The 22,711-nt window shown below is 37.5% G+C and overlaps 1 protein-coding gene across 1 annotated transcript; it reads left to right on the top strand.

Moving 5' to 3' along the window:
* Positions 1 to 3,307: 3,307 nt before the first annotated feature.
* On the top strand, positions 3,308 to 22,514 carry valopa (vertebrate ancient long opsin a). The gene is made up of 6 exons (XM_053621666.1): positions 3,308 to 3,671; positions 5,513 to 5,723; positions 7,139 to 7,256; positions 7,586 to 7,825; positions 19,343 to 19,430; positions 22,290 to 22,514. Exons 1-6 carry the CDS (start codon positions 3,308 to 3,310, stop codon positions 22,397 to 22,399), a joined length of 1,131 nt encoding a protein of 376 aa, XP_053477641.1. The 3' UTR covers positions 22,400 to 22,514.
* Positions 22,515 to 22,711: the final 197 nt, after the last annotated feature.

A 22,711-nucleotide genomic window follows, 5' to 3' on the forward strand; every position in this document is an offset into this window, starting at 1 on the left:
TTTTATCTTTCTTGCAGAAATTCTCCAGCTCTATCACACTGTGAGGGAATCTCCTGTGCACAGCCCTCTTCAAGTTATTCCACAGGTTTTTGATAGGATTTAGATCTGGGCTCTGACTGGGCCGTTCCAAAACTTTGATCTTCTTCTTCTGAAGCCATTCCTTTGCTGACTTGGATTTATGTTTTTGGCCGTTATCATGCTCAAAATAAATTTTTCTTCATTTTCTGCTGTCTAACAGAGACCTGCAGGTTGTGTGCCAAATTAGATTGGTATTCGGAGCTATCCATGATTCCCTTGATATTGACTAGAACCACAGTCCCCGCTGAAGAATAGCAGCTCCATAGCATGATGCTGCCACCACCATACTTCACAGTGCGTATTTAGTTCTTTGGGTATTTTGTTCTTGTTTTTGTGTCAAACGTCAGACATATCTTTTAGAGCTATGCCTAAAATGTTCTACCTTGGTCTCATCAGACCATAAAACTTTATATGCAGCAGAATTGGATGTCTTTTTTTTTCATGAGAAATGGCTTCCGTCTAGCCAACCAAACCCATAGTCAGACAGGTGAATAAAGTGAGAAAATGTCACATGCTGAGAAATACCAGTACTTGCCAAATATTCCTGCCGCTCCTTTAAAGATGCCATAGGTCTTTTGACAACCTTCGTGATAGGTTTTCATCCTATTGTCAGTTTTGGAGGGACCATGGCTTCAGAAGATTTCAAGAAAATGCAGAATGCTGCACAAACAGTTGATCTTTATTGTGGTTAATCAGAATCACTTCACTGATGACAGGTGTAGGACAATTAATTTTGAACATGAGCTTCAATGTGGTTAATTCTGAACACAGTCACATGGCTCATTATAAAAGGGTGCGCATACTTATGCAATCAGGTTATTGTAATTTTAACCTGTTTGTCCCCCCCCCCCCCGCTAAAATGCTTGTATTTGTTTTTCACTTGTATTTTTTTTGGGTGTTATATCACATTAAAGGTGGAAAAATCACCACATCACAAAACCCTGCCATTTGAATAGCCGTGGGTAGACTTTTTACATGATAGATAGATAGATAGATAGAGATGAATCTCACCACCATTACAGTTAGAATCATGAAATAAAGCAATCCTTAATATTACTTCTATTAACATTATTCCTGCCCCAGTTCCCTGACCCAAACCTGATTCTGCTGGAAGATGCCCTTTCTGTTTTAAAAGTTACATTTCCATTTATAAAGGTGAAATGAAAGGCTCATCATTATTCATGCACCATGAAGTACTAATGGCAGACCAAATGTAGAATAGGTAGGAATTAGTTATAAGAGAATGAATAGCACTGTGGACCTTTAGTACTGATATTAATTTAGACCATAATTCCAGAATGTGATTTATAAATAAGCAAAATGTCAGATACTTAGCAGACTTGGTCCACTAGGGGAGAACAGCAGTGGGACATTTCAAAGACTATGACAGCAGTATGTTAAAACTAGGTCATTTAATGGCGCATCAGTCACTGTGAGATGCAGCAGATTAAAGGTTTCATTACCTGATCAAAATTTACTTGTGTTTGATGACACAAATGAATATGTTGGTGACTGGAGTATTCCAACGACAGGGTTGTGAGTAGTACTGGTTCATAATTTGCAACACTTAAACATGCAAGGAGGCTGAAAAATAAATGGTACAGCCTCAAGTTAGGCACACTAATTATTTCTTGTCATTATTAAAGTGCTTATCAGCTGCATGCTTATTTGTGCAGTAGGAATTGTTAATTATAGGCAATTTAACTTTACTTAACGATTCATAATCCTATATTTTGTTCAGGTCAACTTTGCTCAGAAAAGTTTAGTGTCAACAAAATAGATGTACTCTCTATGACATGCATTGTAGGCTGACAGGCATCTCTAAATTGTCCATAGTGTATGAATGGGAGTGTGAGTATATATGAGTGTCCTGAGATGAGATGGCATCCCGTCCAGGGTGTCCCTCACTTTGTTCCCCGAGTTCTCTGGGAAAGGCTCCAGGCTCCCCAGTGACCCTGTGTAGGATAAGTGGTACAGAAAATGGATATATGGATGGATGGATGGACAACCTAAAACAGTTACACTATGTTAAAAACATTTCGCACAAGTATTAATAAAACTGCAGTTAGATACAACGTTGTTTATACTCATTAAGTTCAAGTAATTAGGATTATAAATGTAGTGGAATTGTAATTATTGTAAATTAATCATAATAAATTAGCGTCTGATTGTGGTCTCCACCAAAACCCCTTGGCGATGCTTCACAGATCTCTGGGGGTCCGTTCACCACAAGATGAGAAGCATGACTTTAAATGATCTGTCTTTACGCTGTAATGTAACGGTTCCACTGATCGAGGTGAGCAATCACCAAGTCCAAAATCGACCCATCAGTAACACCGAATACGTGTCTCCTTCTGTTCCCAGCCATTCTGCCTTGTAACTGCCTTATAATTTGTACAAATAGCCTACAATTCGATCCAAGTTCGTCCCGTTGGTTTAACCAGTAGTGTAAAGTTAGAAAAGATGCATCGATTCCCATCTCGACCAAATGCAATGAAATGCAGCTAAACCCAAATAAAAATAAAGTAATGTCTCGTTCATTCAAAGAGATGCAAAGTTGACCAATAAACCGGAAACATTTAATTTCAGTAATCTTATGGAAAACGACAGCGTTCACATTTGCACGCCCATGCACGACTGAAGCTTGGGGAAACTGTGTGCTTTGCGCAGCTCCCGTTACGCACGCGCTCTGTGCGCATTCCAGTTTATCTGGGCTCGAGCGCAGTACCTGGAAGGGGAGAGGATGAAACGTCGCTGTTCCTTGAGGGTAGGAGTGATGCATGTTGCCTGGCAGGACGTTAACAGCGTATATAAAGCCACCAGGGATGCGAAACGGGAATCATACCAACTGGAGTCATGACCCAATATTACTACTTAAGCACTGCACAAACTCAGTAAGTTCATGGGACCTTCAATTTTCTGCATCCTTTAAGTCACAAATAAACTGCGGACATACTATTAACTGCGCGCATGGATTACGCAGGGGGGCAAAGAGCCGTTATGGACTTCCTGCACCAACAGAGCACAAGCACGGCGATATTGATTGTCAGTGTTCACTGTGGATTTGTTATTAACTTAGTGAGTGCAGAAAAATTCTATCAAGTGGATGCAGCTTTTGAAGAACAAAAGAGCAAATGATTAAATGCACAACGCGTAGGGCATTCATGGACATGTAAAGCATTACGCATTGGACAGTTTCAGAAGTGCACTGTTCAGCTGGACTGAGAAAATGGGCTCGTTTGGCACGGGAGTGAGCGGTGTTAATTACACAGAAGTAGCTGATGTGCTCCAACCAGAAGATCCATTTTCCGGACCCGTGAAATCCATTGCTCCGTGGAACTTTAAAGTGCTGGCAGCATGGATGGTCGTGATCACGTCGCTGTCTCTGTCCGAGAACTTTCTGGTTATGTTGGTTACCTACAAGTTTAAACAACTTAGACAGCCGTTAAACTTTCTCATTGTTAATTTATCGCTGGCAGACTTTTTCATGTCACTGATCGGTGGGACTTTAAGTGTTGTCACAAATTACCGTGGCTATTTTTTCTTGGGGTCCTGGGCGTGCGTGCTGGAGGGATTTGCGGTCACTTTTTTCGGTAAGTGAAGTTCACACATTCCTGAAAGTTGTGCATCTGAGACTTCCCTGCCTATTCTTCCAAGAACGCAAGAGTTTATAACAGTTTCCTTAAGTAATTTATTCTTGACGATCCGAGACCTCTGTCTAATAGATAGGTCGTTCACACTAGAACAGTAAAATTCCATTAAAAACAGAACGAGCACTTGCATTATTGAATAAACTTTTCCAGTGTTCATTAGTGCCCAACGCCACAGGTGTTTTTGCAGCACTGATGTTTTTGTCTAAATGGCATCAATCAGTGTTCCAATCATTTCTTGTGTAAGGAATGTGATTTGAGGCTATTGATTATTTAAAGACATGACTCAGTCCTTTGAACATAACATAACATAACTGTAATTTTATGTAAAATAACTGCCATCCAGCATATTTTCCATTCATATTTTTGCAATACTAAATTGTGTAAATATATAAATAATAATAGTATATAGAAGATGTTGACGTGTCTAGAATAAGCTGGGACTGCGGTACATCCTATCAGCTTTCCAGCTGCTCTCTTTCAGATTCAAGTGCCATTTTGGTGTATAAAAGAACCCCAATTACTACACTGTATTATTTAATTAGAGATTAAGTGAGGCATACAATAGTTAATGGATTTTTAGACAGTTTCACGGGGAAAAGCTAAGGAATACCCAGACTGCTTCTACATGGGGTCTGTTTTATAAGAGTGCCTACTGATAAAGCATGTGACCATGTGCTGTGTTTGGGTATAGGCTTATGGACTTTGTGAAATTGTACTTTAACCCATAATAGGATTATAATACTTCCAGTGAAACTACCAGCATAGAAATTAGATGAACGAAGTGCATGATTTGAACTTGATTATGCCAATAACTTCAGTGTGGAACAAGTTTAAGAAATCTGCTAAAGTAAAATATCTAATCTAATCTTATCAAATCCATAGAAAGTGCTGCTGAATCTCTGTGCACTCATTATTAATTAAGATGTCTTATTTACTATTTACTTCTTTTGATACTAATCTCATACTTCTCAAGTTAATATTTTCAAGTAAATGAATTAGACGTGAACCAATGTTGTGGCTATGGCTGCTTGGCTTGAATAACATCTGACTGTCTCACTGTTCTGTGTGGGCTTTTAGAAATTAGTTCAGCCCTCTGAAATCTAGAATTGGACATCATCTACCATCTTCTGAACTAGGAAGGATATTGAGTAAAAACTTTTGTTTTCAGCTGTGAGGGCTACGTTTTTGATTGTGCCAGTGTCCAAGAGGAAACACACTTCTTGCAACGGAGCAGCAAACTTGATGGCACCTGAAAACTCAAAAAGGGGGCTGATGGCAGAAGTGAAGTTTGTACCCTTGAAACATTGTCATCAGGACCCACCAATGTTGTGGCTGCCAAATAAGCAATTTTCTTGCCAAAATGTCAGCATATCTTCATACAGTCCTGTCCGGGTCATTGGATTTTGAGGGTGCTTGTCATGGGAGATTGCCAATTGTGCATGAGAGCTGATAGAGGATAATTCCGATTAATTTCCAAAAGTAACTGAAGTTGAATATCATGGTTCCATTATTCATTCATTTGCACATGATGCCACCCAGGCTTTGTGCTCAGTGTTCACGGGATAGGAACTGGATCCACTGCAACCCAGACCATGATAAAGCATTTACTGAAGATGAACGAATGAAGAATGTTAACATGGTCCTTGATTCAACTTTATCTGAGTTACATTAAAGATCAATATATATTCTATACAGTGTATTTTTTTTATTAAATTAAAATTTCTTAAGCTTTGAAGATGATATGAATGTATTTATTAAACAATTTTATCCTTTCACACCAGGTATAGTGGGTATGTGGTCCCTGGCTACCCTTGCATTTGAGAGATACTTTGTTATCTGTCGTCCATTGGGAAATGTCCGTCTGCAGGTCAAACATGCAGTACTGGGACTGCTGTTTGTCTGGACCTTCTCTTTTATCTGGACCATCCCACCTGTACTGGGCTGGAGCAGCTACACAGTCAGCAAGATCGGCACCACCTGCGAACCCAACTGGTGAGAGTGCACTACATTTCTGCTTGCATGCTCTAGCAGTGGTTCTCAACCAAGGTGTGTGGAGAGATCGGAAGGGGGGCGCAAAACACAGACAGGGCATCATTTGGGTACCCGGTGTATTTTACTGCTTTGCTTTGCTCCGGCTGAGCCGGAGATTTAACAATGTCATGGATAATGAGACGCGCCCTTCATCTCAGTTTACATCATTCGTATGCGAATGTTTTTAGAATGCAAGACGAATGGAATGCAACATGTTTTACATGTAAAATAGTCCACGTTATTACAGCCTAGCTCTTTTGTTCAAAGTAGTTATAGTGTTCAGAAACATTTTTGATAAAGCATGTTCCATATCTGTCTGTTATATAGTTTTATAAAAGTCATTGAAGTCATAAAAGTTATGAAAAGTAATTAAAAAAGTACAAAAGCAAAAAAACTATCTCTCTACCTATCAAAAACAGATTATAGATTAGGTATATATATATATGTGTGTGTGTGTGTGTGTGTGTGCCAGGGTGTGTCAGGGTGTGCCACATGATAGGGGAGGCTTGGGGTGGCTTTAGTTACAAAGGGTTGAAAACCTCTGCTCTACACTAATACAGAAGCAAAGCTCAAACTGATGTTCACCAATGATTTGGCAAATTTTTGTTGATAGTGCAAATACAATGTGCTACATTACAAACTTTGTTAGAAAAGGATAATAATCATATACTCATTTATTTTTCTTAGTTTGTATTAATACACTTACTTAGATAACTAAAATGACTAAATAGCTTATTATATTACATGGGCTACTACTTTTTAATCAAGTCATTTAGGTTTCTAGGCCACCAAAACATGGGCCTGGGCAGCACATTGGAGCTTTTACTTGCCAGCTAGTTCGATTTATGGGCCAGCTAATGAATTTTTTTGATTTGTCCACCTGTGAAATGTCATGCTGCAATCCATACAATGTGGCAGCAATTGACAAATGCTTGCTAGAAAACATCTACCAATTTTTGACATCAGCTGAATCACCATTGGCCTAGATGGCAGGGCTGTACTGAAGAAGCAATTTTATCTTGAATTATCTTGCTCTATTTCTTAGAACTGTATCCCAGAACATACTCAGTATTTCTAAGCCTTCAGTGTCTCAAAGCTATAATGGAATCCAATGCTGACATTCACATTAAGCTGTACACGAGGAACATCCCATATTTGTAAAGACCATTCTTATGTTTGGCCAAGAATGTTATTGAAATTCTACAAATGTCACATGGGGGCTTGGGTAAAAATGTGCTTTTGTCATACTAGAGTTCAACACCTGTTAACTTTTACCAGTCCACTGTGCTATGCCAAAAATAAATCACTAATAACAACAAAAAAAGACCTCACCTCTTCACTGCCTGTCCTTTAATTTTGTTTTGGTCTCTCAACAGGTACTCTGGTGACCCGCATGACCATACTTTCATTATCACGTTCTTTGTCACCTGTTTCATCTTGCCTCTGGCTGTGATCATTGTGTGTTACAGTAAATTGCTGCGCAAGCTGAGAAAGGTTAGTCTGGTGCTTCTGCTGGAGAAATATGCAGTGTCAGACACATCGTCTTGGATTAAACTGCATGCCATTACTCATCTAAAATATTTCAGTGAATTATATGCTGATTGCATATAATTCATATTTCAGTTAATTATATGCAATTATATGCAATGTAAGACAGTTATATATTATAATCACTTCTATATAGAAGTGATTTGTCACATTCATGTTAAAAATAGTTTACAAATTATAATTGCTGAGCTTGATGGTAGATTTAGAGTGTCTGGTTTACCACTTAATGATCAACATGTTTGCTTTGAATCCCACATACCAGTGTCTCTGTGCAGGTGTCCAACTCTCATGGCAGGTTGGTGAATGCCCGGAAGCCTGACCGACAGGTGTCTCATATGGTAGTGGTGATGATTGTAGCCTTCGTGGTGGCCTGGACACCATACGCACTGTTCTCTTTCATCGTTACTGTTCACCCCACCATCTACTTAGACCCTATAATGGCTGCTGTTCCTGCTTTCTTTGCAAAAACTGCTGCTGTCTACAACCCCATCATCTACGTCTTTATGAACAAACAGGTATGGAAGAAGCTAAACATTTTCAACTTTTAGGATATGTTAAATGTTTTGTACAGAATTATCCTGAATAGGTTTAAGGTGGGATATAAAAGCAGTTATACCACAGCACTGATAAATTCTCGAATCTGACATCAGTAGTAAATATTGGGGTGTATGCGGAGTGGCTGTATCGAGTCTGGCTTCCATCAGTGTAACAGCAGGTTGGAAAACATCACAGCATGTTGGTTTATGATTGAATTCTGAGGAAAACCAAGCAGAGAGGTTATTTTTCTTCTTTCTCCAGCCACTTTTGTTAGATGTTTGCTACTTCCTAAATGAAATATGGGTCATGAATAAAGCACAAGTGTATAAGAGAAAGGGCCAGATGAGAGAAAGGGCCAGATAACAACCATTTTCCTCTGCTGCCCTTTGAGTAGTTTTTATTTCAGAATAAACACTAGTTGACATATATGTGACTTTAAGTTTTATTGCCATCATGGTGAATAAGCCTTGTGCATTTTTATTTGAAATGCACACTAGATGTTAGAGGAAGCCCAGTACCCCAGTGCTCACTTGCAAGAGAATCAAGGAGGAAGGGATTTATTGGTTATGCTACGATTACCTTATTCTAAAATGGTACTCATTGTAATAGTTAATAAAAATCATGGTACTAAAATGCTTTAGGGAAAATCCCTTCTCATTGATGTCTTCTGAATATTTTCAAATTGTAAAAGGAAACTTAGATACCACTCTTCCTATGCCTTTAAAGAGATGACATCTACTACAGTATTGTGCAAGTCTTAAGTGCATGCTAAGACATTCTGCAAAGCAAAGATAGTTTAAAAAAATAATGAAACAAATTGTTTCTACACACAAGGATGATTACAAGGAGCAGTAAACATTATCAATATTTGGTGTGACCACCTTCTGCCTTTAAAACAGTATCAGTTCTCTCAGTTTGATAGGAAAAAAACTGCCTCAGATCTTCTGGAGACTTTGGCTGTGACACTTGCTTGTATTTCTAAAATTAGCTTTTTAGAGGCAGCTTTTTAGAGGCAGAAATGCAGAAGACATACAGTACCATAAATTACAACATACAAAATTTATATTAAAAAAATTGGTTGCCTAAGACTTTTGCAAAGTACTGTACAAATTTTATAAGGTATCTGACAAAATGATTTTAGTTGCAAGGTGGGGCCTCCATGGATCGGACTTCCATAGGTAGGTGGTATGTATCAAAGTACCATGCACAGGAAAGCCAGGACGCAATATTTATAGACTGAAAATTGCCCAGAGCATCACTGCTTGCCTTCTTCCCATAGTGCACCCTGGTGCCATCTCTTCCATTGCTAAACGACACACATGCACCCAGCTGTCCACATGATGTAAAAGAAAATGTGATTCATTAGACCAGACCACCTTCTTTCATTGCTCCATGGTCCAGTTCTGATGCTTACATGCCCATTGTAGGCACTGTTGGCAGTGGACGGGTCAGCACGGGCACTTGGACTGATCTGTGGCTATGCAGCCCCATACACACCAAGCTGCGATGCACTGTGTTCTGACACTTTTCTATCATAGCCAGCAGTAACTTTTTCAGTAAATTGTACTACAGTAGCTCTTCTGTAGGATCGGACCAGACGGGCTAGCCTTGTTCCCCACACACATCAATAAGCTTTGGGTGCCCATGACCCTGTCGCTCGTTCACTGTTTGTCCTTGGACCACTTTTGGTAGGTACACCCCACAAGACCTGCCGTTCTAGAGATGCTCTAACCCAGTCATCTAGCCATCACAATTTGGCCCTTGTGAAAGGCGCTCAGATGCTTATACTTACCTATTTTTCCTGCTTCCAATACATCAACTTCAAGAACTGACTGTTCCCTTGCTGTCTAATATATCCCACCCCTTGACAGGTGCCACTGTAACAAGATAATCAATGTCATTCATGAAACCTGTGAGTGGTTTTAATGTTATGGCTGATCAGTATACAGTACCTCTGGCTTGTACCTACAACAATGAAAATAACATAATAGTCTCATCGTAGTCAATATACAAAATTTTGATGATACTTAAGAAAGAAATGTTCAAATTAGGCATTATTGACTGATCAACCTTGTATGAAAAAAAAAACCCCAACAACATTTACATTATTAGTAATTGCATACAGTAATTGCTTCCAATATATCTTAGGCTGCAGAAGAAAGGCTTCATTTGCTTATGATTGCCCCAGTTAAGGATCCCTGCTGCTAAATGGGTTAGTGTGTTTTAAAAAAAAAGTGATAAAAATAAACTTCCTCCTAAAATGCAGACATGTGTAACTAGATATAGAAGGGGGAAAAAACCCAACCTTGATTAAAGAACAGCTTTCTTATTTTCTTAATACCTTAAGATTTCTTATTGTTACTATTCTTTTGCCAGGCCAAATTCTATTATGGTCAAAGGCTATATCCATATTCTAGACCATTGTGTGGAACCTTCAAATGTCTGAATCCTTTTTGCTGCACACACTGTACTTTTAGAACTAACACATGAAGCATAAACTACGGTATGTGTATACTGTACATACAGTATACTGAATATACTGTATACTGATTATCTATCATGTTATTCAAATGTTTGTAATTTTAGGAGCAATCTGCTAAATGTGAGTCAAATTACAGATCATGTTAAAACAATGATTACTGTTCCTCTTTCCCCAACTTACTCCATTCCCACTGTTGTATGCATTAAAGTTGCCTTTAAGCCAATGGTAGCTTGTCCATAGGGGTAGGTGGTGTAGAGCCAAAACATTTATATTAGCTGTTCAACAAATGTTAATCTTCATAAAGTCCTCTTTCAATGTTCAATGTTAAAAATTTGTAAAAAATACTAAGTACCACTTTAAATCAATAGTGATTTTTTTAATGTTGCTTTTTGTCAGATATGTGTAAGCTGATGCTTCATTGATTTGTTAATCTTTCTTTGTTTTAGATTGTTTTTGAGATGTAATTGGGCTGGAATTTTTTTCTGAAATCACTCAACCCTTAGCCCTCTCAAAATTATATTACCGCAAACACAGTTGAATAGAGGTAGATCTAAAACAGATCAAAAATTCACCACATAGTAGCCTATGTGCCCCAACAAAATCTATGGTCACGAGTTGCTGCATCTTTAAACATAAAGTGGCTGTCATCTAGATTCAGGTGGAGACAGAAACAGGGTTAAGGCACATTGAAAAGCCTAAAAAAAGAAGGAAACTAGACACATCCACATGGCTATATTGTGAACCAAGGTCTGCTTTTGAAATTGATTCTCTTAAGGACTCACATGGAATTGAGACTGAAGTACATGTGAGTGATGTCTTAAAAAGACATGGGAAGACTGGAACATATTGGAAAGAATGATCCCCTTTTGGCACTTAATTAAAAATGTTCAGTAATCTAAATTTCCAGCTGTTACGCCTATTATAAGTCTCGCTACTCTCTCATGCCAATTAGCATGATAAACAAATTGCTCCACTTTGCTTTTGAAGAAAAATCATGCATAGATTTTTTAACTATACTTTCCTGTCCTCTTTTGTTTCACGTATGTGCATAATACTACAGGTATAGCTCACAAAATTAGAATATCATGGAAAAGTTTGTTTTTTTCTGTAATTAATTTTTTTTTTTAAAGTGGAATTTTCATATATTCTAGATTCATTACACAAAGTGAAATATTTCAAGCCTTTTGTTTTAATGTTGATGATTACGGCTTACAGCTCATGGACATCAAAAATCCAGTATCTCAAACTATATCAGCTGTCCTTCCTGTCTCCCTGTAGCACTGTCTTAGGCATCTTACATTACAGACATTGCAGTTTATTGTTCTGGCCACATCTGCAGTTCTCAAGCCTCCCTGCAGCAGGTCTATGGTATGTTCACGCAGGTGAGCAGGAACCCTAGGCATCTTTCTTCTGGTGTTTTTCAGAGTCTGTAGAAAGGTCTCTTTAGAGTCCTAAGTTATTGTAACTGTAACCTTAATTGCCTACCGTCTGTAAACTGTCTTAAGGACTGTTCCACAGGTGCATGCGCAATCATTGTTTATGGTTCATTGAACAAGCATGAAAAACCTTGTTTAAACCGTTTCCAGTAAAGATCTGTAAAGCTTATTTAGATTTTATGAAATTATCTTTAAAATACAGTCTCCTGAAAAAGGGACATTTCTTTGTTTGCTGAGTTTATCATTTCCGAGGTTTGCAGGGAAACACAATCTTTGACTGTGTTCCTCTTAGTTTACCTTTAATTATATTTATAAATTTTTTTTATTTGGTAGATTATTATTTTTTTTTATCTGTAGCAACTATATGCAAGTATACACAAGGCAAGAGCAGTTCAAGTGCACATGACCAAGTTTCCATTTTAGGAATACCACAAAATAGGTGTAGGTGGTAAGAGAGGGATCTTCAGGTACAATGTATGCAGATTAACATCATAAACAATACAGCATATGAGTGAGTGTACTGGGGTCAGATCGACAAGTGTTCAGATGATGATTCTTGATAATTACAAACTGAGGTAGTTACCTGTCTGTACTAATGAGGAAACACATAGGAGAAGCACTTCAAACACAAAATGACACCAATTCCACATGATGTTCATACTCAGCCCAATGTGGACCAGATAGAGGGGTTTTTTTTTTTATTTAAATACTTTATCTACATTTCACTGTCTGTTACCCTCACATTGTACAAGTGTGTAATAGTGGACAACCTGAACAATTTAGTGGATTGCTTTAAGCTGTGACTTGTAGTTAAAGATATGGTTCGGGCCAAAAAGACAGTAGATATAGCACTTTGTCCTGTACCTAATAATTTAGCCTAACTGACAGCTTATAATGTAGTATAGTTTCCTGAGTTCTGTTTTTTTTTTTTTTTTTAATTACCAGCAGTACTGGTTTATTTCACCTCGTAAGTTTGCAAAACAGACATTAATATACTGCTATATTCACATGTCATTTGCAATTCTCAGTTATTATAAGCTCCTTTATATTTTCTTTTTTAATGGACATTGTTTTTTCTGTTGTACTATACCAATGTAAATTACAAAGCTTTATCAAACCAGAAGTCAAAATCCATTTTAACTTAGGTTTAGATCTTATAGATGTTGTATTTGTAGTCTCTTCTGGGGGAAAAGAAAAACTCTAATGGCATTCTAAGCATTCTGACAAATATATTTCCAAACCTTATTTACAGACACAGTCCAGGTCTTTGTCCCATTTAGATCCTTGAATTCGTTTAAACAATACAATTAAAACTATTAATTTATTAATAATAATTCCTTACATATACATATATATATATAGCACTTTTCTAGACACTCAAAGCGCTATTTGGGGGTGGGGGGGATCTCCAACCACCACCTGGCATCCACCTGGATAATGTGACAGCAGCCATAGTGCGTCAGAACGCCCACCACACACCAGCTATTAGTGGAGAGGAGAGAAGAGTGATGTAGCCAATTCAGATATGGAGATTATTAGGGGGCCGTGATAGATAAGGGCCACTGGGGGAATTTCACCAGGACACCATACTCTTTTACCATAAGTGTCCTGGGATTTTTAATGACCACAGGGAGTTAGGACCTCTGAAAGACAGTGCTGTTATTACAGTATAGTATCCCTATCACTTTACAGGGCATTAGGCCCCACAGAGACCACAATGCTGGCCTCACTAATACCACTTCCAGCAGCAACCTTAGTTTTCCCCCAGGAGGTTTCCCATCCAGGTACTGGCCTGGCTCAATCCTGCTTAGCTTCAGTGGGAAACCAGGCGAGAACTGCAGGGACACATGGCTCTGACACATTTACTTATGAAGAGGAAAAATGGGCAATAAGTGACCATCCCATTATTTACCAAGGTCATGTGTTTTAGCCTTTGTTAAAATTGCTTTAAAGAATGCATGAAATCAAATTTGGTATAATATTATAATTACTTTACACACACAATTTTATTAAGGTTTAATATTTTATTTTTAGACGTTGCCATGCCAGTAACTTCGATAACTGTTAACAGAAATGCTCCTTGGTTCTGGGAAGAGCATGTCTTGCTTCTTTAGTGTTAAGAACGGCATACTCCAGTTTTTATGCTTGATTTGAGGAAAAGCTGGAATTTGAAAATTGTATGTGGAAATGCTTAGATTTGAACTGCTCCAATTCCTACAAATTGATTTCTATTTCATGGGATTTTTGCATCAATGGTACTCTTTATTTCCTTACAGAATAGTAGTTAATGATTTAGCCCCTAAAGAATGTTTTCATTTATTCTGATAATACTCTTGGAAAAGCTAACCGTTGGTCAATAAGAAGTCATCAGTGATCCTATTTAGAAAACATATAAACACTGGGCCACTGATTAAAGAAAATTCTTGATATATACCAGGTTACTGGATTGACAAGTGATGGATAAGCTTATGAGTCAATTATGCTTCCAGTACTTTGTCTTTATGTGAGTAAAAGGCGTATTAATGTCCATTTTATTTCCAGGATGCACAGATATCTGTCAACTTTAACAGTTCTTCCTTCTGTTTCCTCACTGTTATATGTTCAACTGCAGAAATAAATGTGAGTTAGAGAATGATTTTACTGCCATTTAAAAAGAGCACTCCAATTCTGTTTGGTTGCCTTGGATGCTTGGTTTAAGATTAATGCTTTTAAAGAGGCTTTATCTAACATAGCATCTAAAATGAAATTAAGGTCAACATCTATTACAAGTTATGTCTGCATATGAGATTTTAATAAACAGATTATAAGCAAAGCCATTAATTCATATTAGGACCACAGACATGACTAAATTCTGAGGAGAAAAACATCCTAGACTAAAAACTAGAGATGCACCAATGTATAAAAGGCTATAAAGGCTATTTTCCCGCTATTGGCTAGTGGCACATAGTTTAAAAACATCCAATGTTCATGGCCGATTATATCCTGTCAATCAAAAGAGGGTGGGAAAACACTGATTTGGTGCTGTGTGTAAAGAAGATGTCTCTTGTGTGGAATGATGACAAAACTGCAGTTTGTAATCTCTGTAACCTCTGCACCGCTAAAATTTTACACAGGACATGAGCAGCAGTGAAGCGGGAGTTTCGCCATCGAGTCAAATTTTTTTCCCCACGCTACTTGTGCTGAATTAAAGCGCTAGTACACTGTTGAAAGATTTAAATGAAGATGAGTGACAAAAAAGTATATATTGTACGGAAAAATATATTTGAAGAGTAGTATGTTTCATAACCAGTTAATATTAATATAAGTTAATATCATCAACAACAACAAAAAAAGTTTATATTAGGCTTATATATTATCAGTTTGATGTTCAGTGATGAAGTAGAAATGCTTTTGTCTGTGGTGAGTAAATGTGAAGCCTAATAGGAGGTTTTTTTTTTTAATATAATTCAGTCAATGTTAATATGAATTAATAACGTTCAATAAGTTAAGAAATCTTACTTTAATCTTCAGAGTTTAGTTAATGTGTTAATGTTAATTAGAGTATTGTGTTTTCTGTTTATGAGACCAGTTACTATGAAACAACTTGCTGAAATGGAGAGAATAAAGTTTTTATTTGCATTTCTTTCAGAATTGTGGAATTAATTATTATTCATTTAAAAGAAGGCATAAAAGGCAGAACTATCGGTATTGGTTATCGGTATCGGCCGGTATCACTCTGAATAATCGGTTATTTGTAACTGTTGGAAAGGTAAATTTGATTCACTAAAACATGTTTATATAAAAAGGGTTGCAGTTTTAGAGTATGTTAATGCATGTTGCTAGCATAACAAACATAACTGGTCAGCTAGTTTGATCAAATCTAATCCATCCATGAACATGAGAACAACATAATCATTGCTGGATCTGTTTTTTTCTCACTACGTGAGAGGGTGACCTCTGATCACTTGGCAGTGAATTATGTATGGCAGACATGGCAAAAATTATTAGAAAAATATTAGTTAACAGTTTCCCCCCGCCAAACCTACTAATGTACATTTTTTTCATTTGTACACTCTATTGAACTATAAATAAAAGTTATGTTAAGCTATAATTTTGCCTGCTGAAATTATAAAACCTAGATGCATTACTTAGACCTAGAAACCTAGATCTGTGTGATGTTCAATTCCTGATGCAGCTACTCAAGATAACTGAGAAAGACATGCACTGTGCACACTCAACTCTAATAATACTGAGATATGAAGGGAGATTTATAATTTCTTTTTCCACCATAACAGGATTTAGAATATATTCATTCATAAGCTCTAAAGCCCTGATTGCCTTGATTACAGTTATCTGCCATCTTGGTACTTCTTTGTTCACATACTACAAACATCACAATGAGGTTGTTTTATTGTGGGGTTTTTTAGGATAAAAACCACTTTTCCAGAATGAAAGGAAAAAGGGTTGTACCAATGGCATTTGGATAAAATGAAAATTTTTTTGACAGCGTAGATAGATAGACCATAGGAACTTTGAAACACTCTGGAGCAATGGTCTGGAGTAATCTCTATTTAAGGGGTCATGTGAAAAGTCATACAGTCATGTGAAAAAAATAAGTGGAAATTGTTGGTTTATTATAATTTAAAAAAAAAAAAAAAAAATAGTGTGCCCTTAACGAATATTGGCACCCTTGGTAAATATGAGCAAAGAAGGCTATGAAAATTGGCTTTATTATTTAACTTTTTGATCTTTGGTTCAAAACATCCAGAAAAATACTCTTCTCTCATGTATATCAAACAACTGCAAACAAAACATATATATATATATATATATATATATATATATATATATATATATATATATATATATATATATATATATATAAAGCTTTGTTAAATATAGGTGTGCAACTATTATTGGCACACTTTAAGTCAGTACTTTGTGCTACCTCCCTTTGCCAAGATAAGAGCTCTGGGTCTTCTCCTATAATGCCTGATGAGGTTGGAGAATATATGGGAAGGGATCTGAGACCATTCCTCCATACAGAATCTCTCTAGATCTTTCAAATTCCACGCTGGTGGACTCTCCTCTTCAGTTCACCCCACAGGTTTTTTTTTTTTGGGTTTCACGTCAGGGGACTGGGATGGCCATGGCAGGACCTTGATTTTGTGGTCAGTAAACCATTTTTGAGTTGATTTTGATGTGTGTTTTGGATCATTGTCCTGCTGGAATCCAACCATGACCAGTTTTAAGCTTTCTGGAAGAGGCAGTCAGGTTTTCATTTAATTTCTGTTGATATTTGGTATAGTCCATGATGACATGTATCCTAACAAAATGTCCAGGTCCTCTGGCAGAAAAACAGCCCCAAAACATTAAAGAGCCACCACCATATTTAACCGTGGGCATGAGGTACTTTTCCATATGGCTACCTCTCTGTGTGTGCCAAAACCACCTCTGGTGTTTATTACCAAAAAGCTCTATTTTGGTTTCATCTGACCAGAGAACCCAATCCCATTTGAAGTTCCAGTAGTGTCTGGCAAACTGAAGATGCTTGAGTTTGTTTTTGGATGAGAGTAGAGGCTTTTTTCTTGAAACCCTTCCAAACAACTTTTGGTGATGTAGGTGACTTCAGATTGTAGTTTTGGAGACTTTCTGACCCCAAGATGCAACTAACTTCTGCAATTCTCCAGCTGTGATCCTTGGAGATTTTTTGGCCATTCAAACTATCCTCTTCACAGTGCCTGTACACAGTACAGACACACACCCAATTCTAGGTTGACTCACAACATTTCCAGTTGACTGGAATGTCTTAAGTATTGCCCTGAAGGTGGAAATGGGCATTTTCAATGCTTTTGCTATTTTCTTATAGCCACTTAATTTTTTTGAAGCTCAACAACCTTTTGCCGCACATCACTGCTATATTCCTTGGTCTAACCCATTGTTATGAATGACTAAGGGAATTTGGCCTATGTGTTACCTCATATTTATACCCCTGTGAAACAGGAAGTCATGGTTGAACAATTTCCTGTTCCTAGTTACACAGGTGATAAACCTGGGTTGTGTTAGCAATTGTTTGATATCCATGAGAGCAGAGTATTTTTGTGATTTTTTTTAAACAAATGATCAAAAGGTTAAACAACAAAGACAATTTTTGTCTTTACTGACACAGTATTCTTTGCTAATATTCACCAAGGATCCCAATATTAGTGGAGGTCACTGTGTATGGACAAGCAAACATTGAAACTGTGCCGATTAATAAAGGTGATAAACTCTACTAAATGACACATAAAATAGACATTTTGTAGTAATTTTCACAATTTAAATGAACAAAAAAACAGATCAGACACATGGAAAAAGTAAGTACACCCCTACATTTATCACACCTTCAAATCCATATAATTAGAATCAGGTGTGCAAGATTGGGTGCCAGTGATTAGAACCTGCTTAGAGAGTGCAGGTGTTATTTAAACCTCTCAAATCTAGTGTGTGGTGTTCCCTTTGTTATTGAGGTGTGTGGTGTCATCATGCCAAGTAAATACATCATTCCACTGTAAGGAAAATCATCTACAAGTGACACAGATTTGACAACTGCCAATTTGTCCATGACTGGCCGTCCCAGCAAATTCAGCTGACCATCTGATGCAAAAACAAGTCTCTGAGAACTCCAAAATTTCATCACAGGATCTGCTATTAAGTCTTGTAACTGTCGGTGTCAAAGCACATGCTTCTACAATCAGAAAGAGATTGCACAAATTTCACCTGCATGGGAGACGTGCCAGGAAAAAGCCTTTGCTGTCTAAAAAGAATATTAAAGCAAGACTACAGTTTGCCAGTGAGCATACAGGCAAAGTCTAGGCCTTTTGGAATAATGTGCTCTGGACAGATGAATCAATGATAGAGTTGTTTGGCCGCAGTAGACATGTTTGGCACTGACCAAAGACAGCTTTTCAGGAGAAGCACCTCATACCAACTGTGAAGCATGGTGGTGGAAATGTCATGATTTGGGGTTGCTTCACTGCCTCAGGGACTGGACAGCTTGCATTCATTGATTCAACTATGAATTCTGCATCATATCAAAGAGTGCTTGAAAGTAATGTGAGTCCGTCTGTCTGAAAGTTGAAGTTGAACTGAAAGTGGACCTTTCAACAGGATAACGATCCTAATCACACTAGAAAATCCACATTCATTGATTCAACTATGAATTCTGCATCATATCAAAGAGTGCTTGAAAGTAATGTGAGTCCGTCTGTCTGAAAGTTGAAGTTGAACTGAAAGTGGACCTTTCAACAGGATAACAATCCTAATCACACTAGAAAATCCACCAAGGAATGGCTCAAAAAGAAGAAGTTACTGTATTTGATTTTAGCCCTCCCATCTAATATCATTACCAGCTGTCACTGCTCCTTTTACATTTCTGATCTCTTTTAATATCTTTTCATATCTGGTGTGTGGCTTGAGTGCCTATTCTTTTGAGCAAATCTTGAAGCCCATGTACAGTTTACTCAGCTACATTATATTCGGTTTGCCAGCTGAAATTATTAAACCTTGATGCCTGATGTTGAAACTGCTCTGATATTTGCCCTCTTTGTGTTGTTCAGTTCAGGAAGTGCCTGGTTCAACTGCTCAGCTGCAGCGGCAACACCACAGTAGAGGTGAACCAGTCTACTGACCGAGCAGGCATGATCGGTGAGAGCAACACAGGCGAGATGTCAGCCATAGCTGCCCGAATCCCTGCTGCTAGTACCACTTCACCACCAAAAGCTAATGAGCAGCACAGTAACTCCTGTTCCTACAGCCAGCTGCCTATCCCAGAAAACAAAGTGTGCCCTATGTAACTGAGCAAGGCATGAACTCTAATTCACACTTACATGTCAAGGTTGCTTAATGAACATCTATTTCCACCAAAATAACAGGATTCAGAGTATATCACCTCTAAAGCTCTAAATCCTGATGGCCTGTGAGCAGCAACAGCTTTAACAATGACATTAACCTTTGAATAGCAACAGCTCAATTTTAGCAATAGGTGTTGTGGCTGTATTCTATTTATTTCAAGTGTTACCAGTAATATGAGATCATGCTTGTTTTGTTTATTTAGTTTTTTCTACAAAATTTGTCATGACATATGCAGGTTAGGGTTAGGGTTGTCAGTGGATGTTCATGGACACCAACTTCTTGTTTGGTCTGCAACACTTCCAGTCTTTTAAAATTTGTTAATAAGTTTGGGCACAGTGTCGTGTTTGATGTGCTTGCCATGTTTCCTTTTAAAGTCCATCGCAACCTTGTGGCAGCTTCTGAACCAGTCATGATTTCAATACGTTCTTCTTTTGTCAAAGGCATTCTTAAAGGCTATCTGAAATAATATATATATAATATAAAATAAGTATGAAAAATGTTGGAAGACATTTTGCTAAAAAGTTAATTTCCCCTATGTATGGAGATTTTGGGACACACTGTATTATGACGAATACTATAATCATGTGGTAGGTACCACTTACAAGCGAAGCTCCTTCAATCTAATATTTGACTATTGATTTTACTTGCCTATGTATCATTATAGTCAGACTAACAGGGGTTTCAGAGATGGGGTCATTGAGTAGCACAGAATTAGCTGTGGGGGCCATCAATGACTAACATGTCATCACATTAATAATATGACTAGGTTTTGTTACTAACTACCGATCCGCACTGTAAATTATGCATGATTCCATTTTGTAAAATTGCAAAAAAAACAAACAAAAAAAACCAAACAAACAAAAAAAAACAAAACAAACAAAAAAACATTTGTATTAGAATTTTCAAGATTAGACCAGTAAATTAATTACGCATAGCCTATATTTAACATCAAGGAATGTTGGCTCTACTTTGGACATTATACACAATTGCTTTTTGACATGATGCTCTTAAGACACAAAGACTAAGCAAGTCAGAGTGAACAAATTTCAGAATTAACTAAATATATGTGTGTGTGTGTGTGTGTGTGTCTGTTTTGGTGTGTGTATGGTAATAGCAGGGCTGGACTTACCATTGGGCTTGACTGGGCTCCAACCCATGGGCCCCGCCCAGTAGGAGGCCCCGACAGTTTACGTTTGTTTGATTTGTTCAGTTATATGCTGGTCATTTTATTTTTCATTGAAAGTTTGTTGATTGGTCTAGCATGGTTGACGAGCCCTGCCCTGTGTAAGGAATGATGGCATTTAATTAGTTAAATTATACGTCAGTCATCTTGATGTGTTCTGATTATTGGTGGTTACAACAATGCGTCACTGTTGAAACCTGTCTGTATTAGTCAATGTTATAATGGCAGATAATCGAAGTGGCGTGCTTAAAAGAAAGCTAAAAAATGAGAGACAACATGAAAAGGAAGCACTCAGTAAAATGAAAAGGTTCACTGGATTTTTCACACCTGTGGCACCACAGCCTGATGTGCAAGCAGAAAACAACCTGCCCCTTGGCTTAGCTTCAGCCTCCAATTCTAAGCTCCTAAGCAACATGTTGTCAGTTTTATCGTATTAGTTCAAGCCTGAGTCAGATTCAGAAAATGAGGATGCTCAAGCAGGACCAACTTTGCAAGCACAACTTGAGCAGAAGGTTTCACAGTGGTAAGTTTTTATTTTGTAACTCTCTTACCTTTCAGAGACGAAGTAAATTCTGATGCCCCTCCTCCAGGCCGTTGCATTTTTAAGTGCAAATCTATGCTATGTACGCAGCTTCTTTCTGTATATAGGTACTCGTGCAATATATCTTTGGAAAGCTAAGATTCTTGTGATTCAATTGATATGAACTGTTTCAAGATACAATCACAACAGCAGCTACAATCAATGTCTCTGTCAGACCACCAACGTACAAACAAAGATTTAGAAAAATGTTAGCTAGCACAAATTTAGCTAGCACGTTAGCAGAGGTCTACAAATGAGCCAAGCACGCCGCATGATGAGATGACAGACAGTACATACATGAAGTCAACTTGATTACCTATTTCTCTTGCATGTTGTTGTTTTAAATGACCAGCCTCTGGATCCTGCTGGATGGTGTCATGCTTGTTTAAGAAGGAGATAGTGTACTATTTTGTATTTATTATAAACTTTAATTGTATTTGTTTGATGTTCAAAAAAAAAAAGTCATCCACTTACTCACTTACATACTCAACACACTCACACACATACATACTCACTTGCACACACTCACTCATGCACTCTTGCACTTTGTCTAGTGTGTTATTTTGATATCTTCTTGCAACTGAGAGCACTTCCTGTATTATATTATTATATAAAAATTGCTAATAAGCTAAATAATTTAATATTACCCCTAAAATTTTAACTCAGATAGGGCCAAAAAATGACTCCTTAAGTCCGGCCCTGGGTAATACTCATTATTAAATGAGTTCAAAACAAACAGTGTATATCATGTCTTATCATGTCTCACAGTCTTATGTCAATGATCTTAAATGACAAGGTGTATGACAATGAAAATTAGTTTAAGCAGTTAAAAACAATTAAATTAAACATTCTCCCTCGGGGTTCTCCGGTTTTTTCCCACCTCTCACAGGTGTCCTGCGATGTACTGGCATGGTCCCACCTTGCTCCCAGGATTCCTGGGATAGGCTCCGGATCTACTTTGACCCTGCCCAGGATAAAGCGATTACTGAAGATGAATGAATGAATGATGTTTATTTAAATTTAATGTAGAATTTAGGTTTAGCAGTTATTTTAGCTCTATAACATTGACTCAATGTTATACTTTAATATATATTATGCTTAATGTATTTTCTTCAAACATAATGAAAAGCCAAGCACTGGCTTACTGGGCTTTTTCACTACTTGGTCATCAATTAGCCTTACTGATTTACACCATAGTTCAGTCTTACAAATGGTGTGGATCCATACAAACTTTGATACCAAATGGAGTAATGCTGTAAAATATATTCAAGATAATTTCACTTGCTAACATAACATTATTTGCAATTAAAT

The sequence above is a fragment of the Ictalurus furcatus genome, chromosome 3 (genome assembly GCF_023375685.1).
Source record: "Ictalurus furcatus strain D&B chromosome 3, Billie_1.0, whole genome shotgun sequence".
In the NCBI taxonomy this organism is placed as follows: Eukaryota; Metazoa; Chordata; class Actinopteri; order Siluriformes; family Ictaluridae; genus Ictalurus; species Ictalurus furcatus.

Excerpts from the sequence above, each read along its gene's own strand:
- valopa (XM_053621666.1), top strand. The coding sequence starts at position 3,308 with ATGGGCTCGTTTGGCACGGGAGTGAGCGGTGTTAATTACACAGAAGTA. Across the intron at positions 7,257-7,585 it reads TGCTGCGCAAGCTGAGAAAG|GTGTCCAACTCTCATGGCAG; the intron begins GTTAGTCTGGTG and ends GTCTCTGTGCAG. Across the intron at positions 7,826-19,342 it reads ACGTCTTTATGAACAAACAG|TTCAGGAAGTGCCTGGTTCA; the intron begins GTATGGAAGAAG and ends TGTGTTGTTCAG.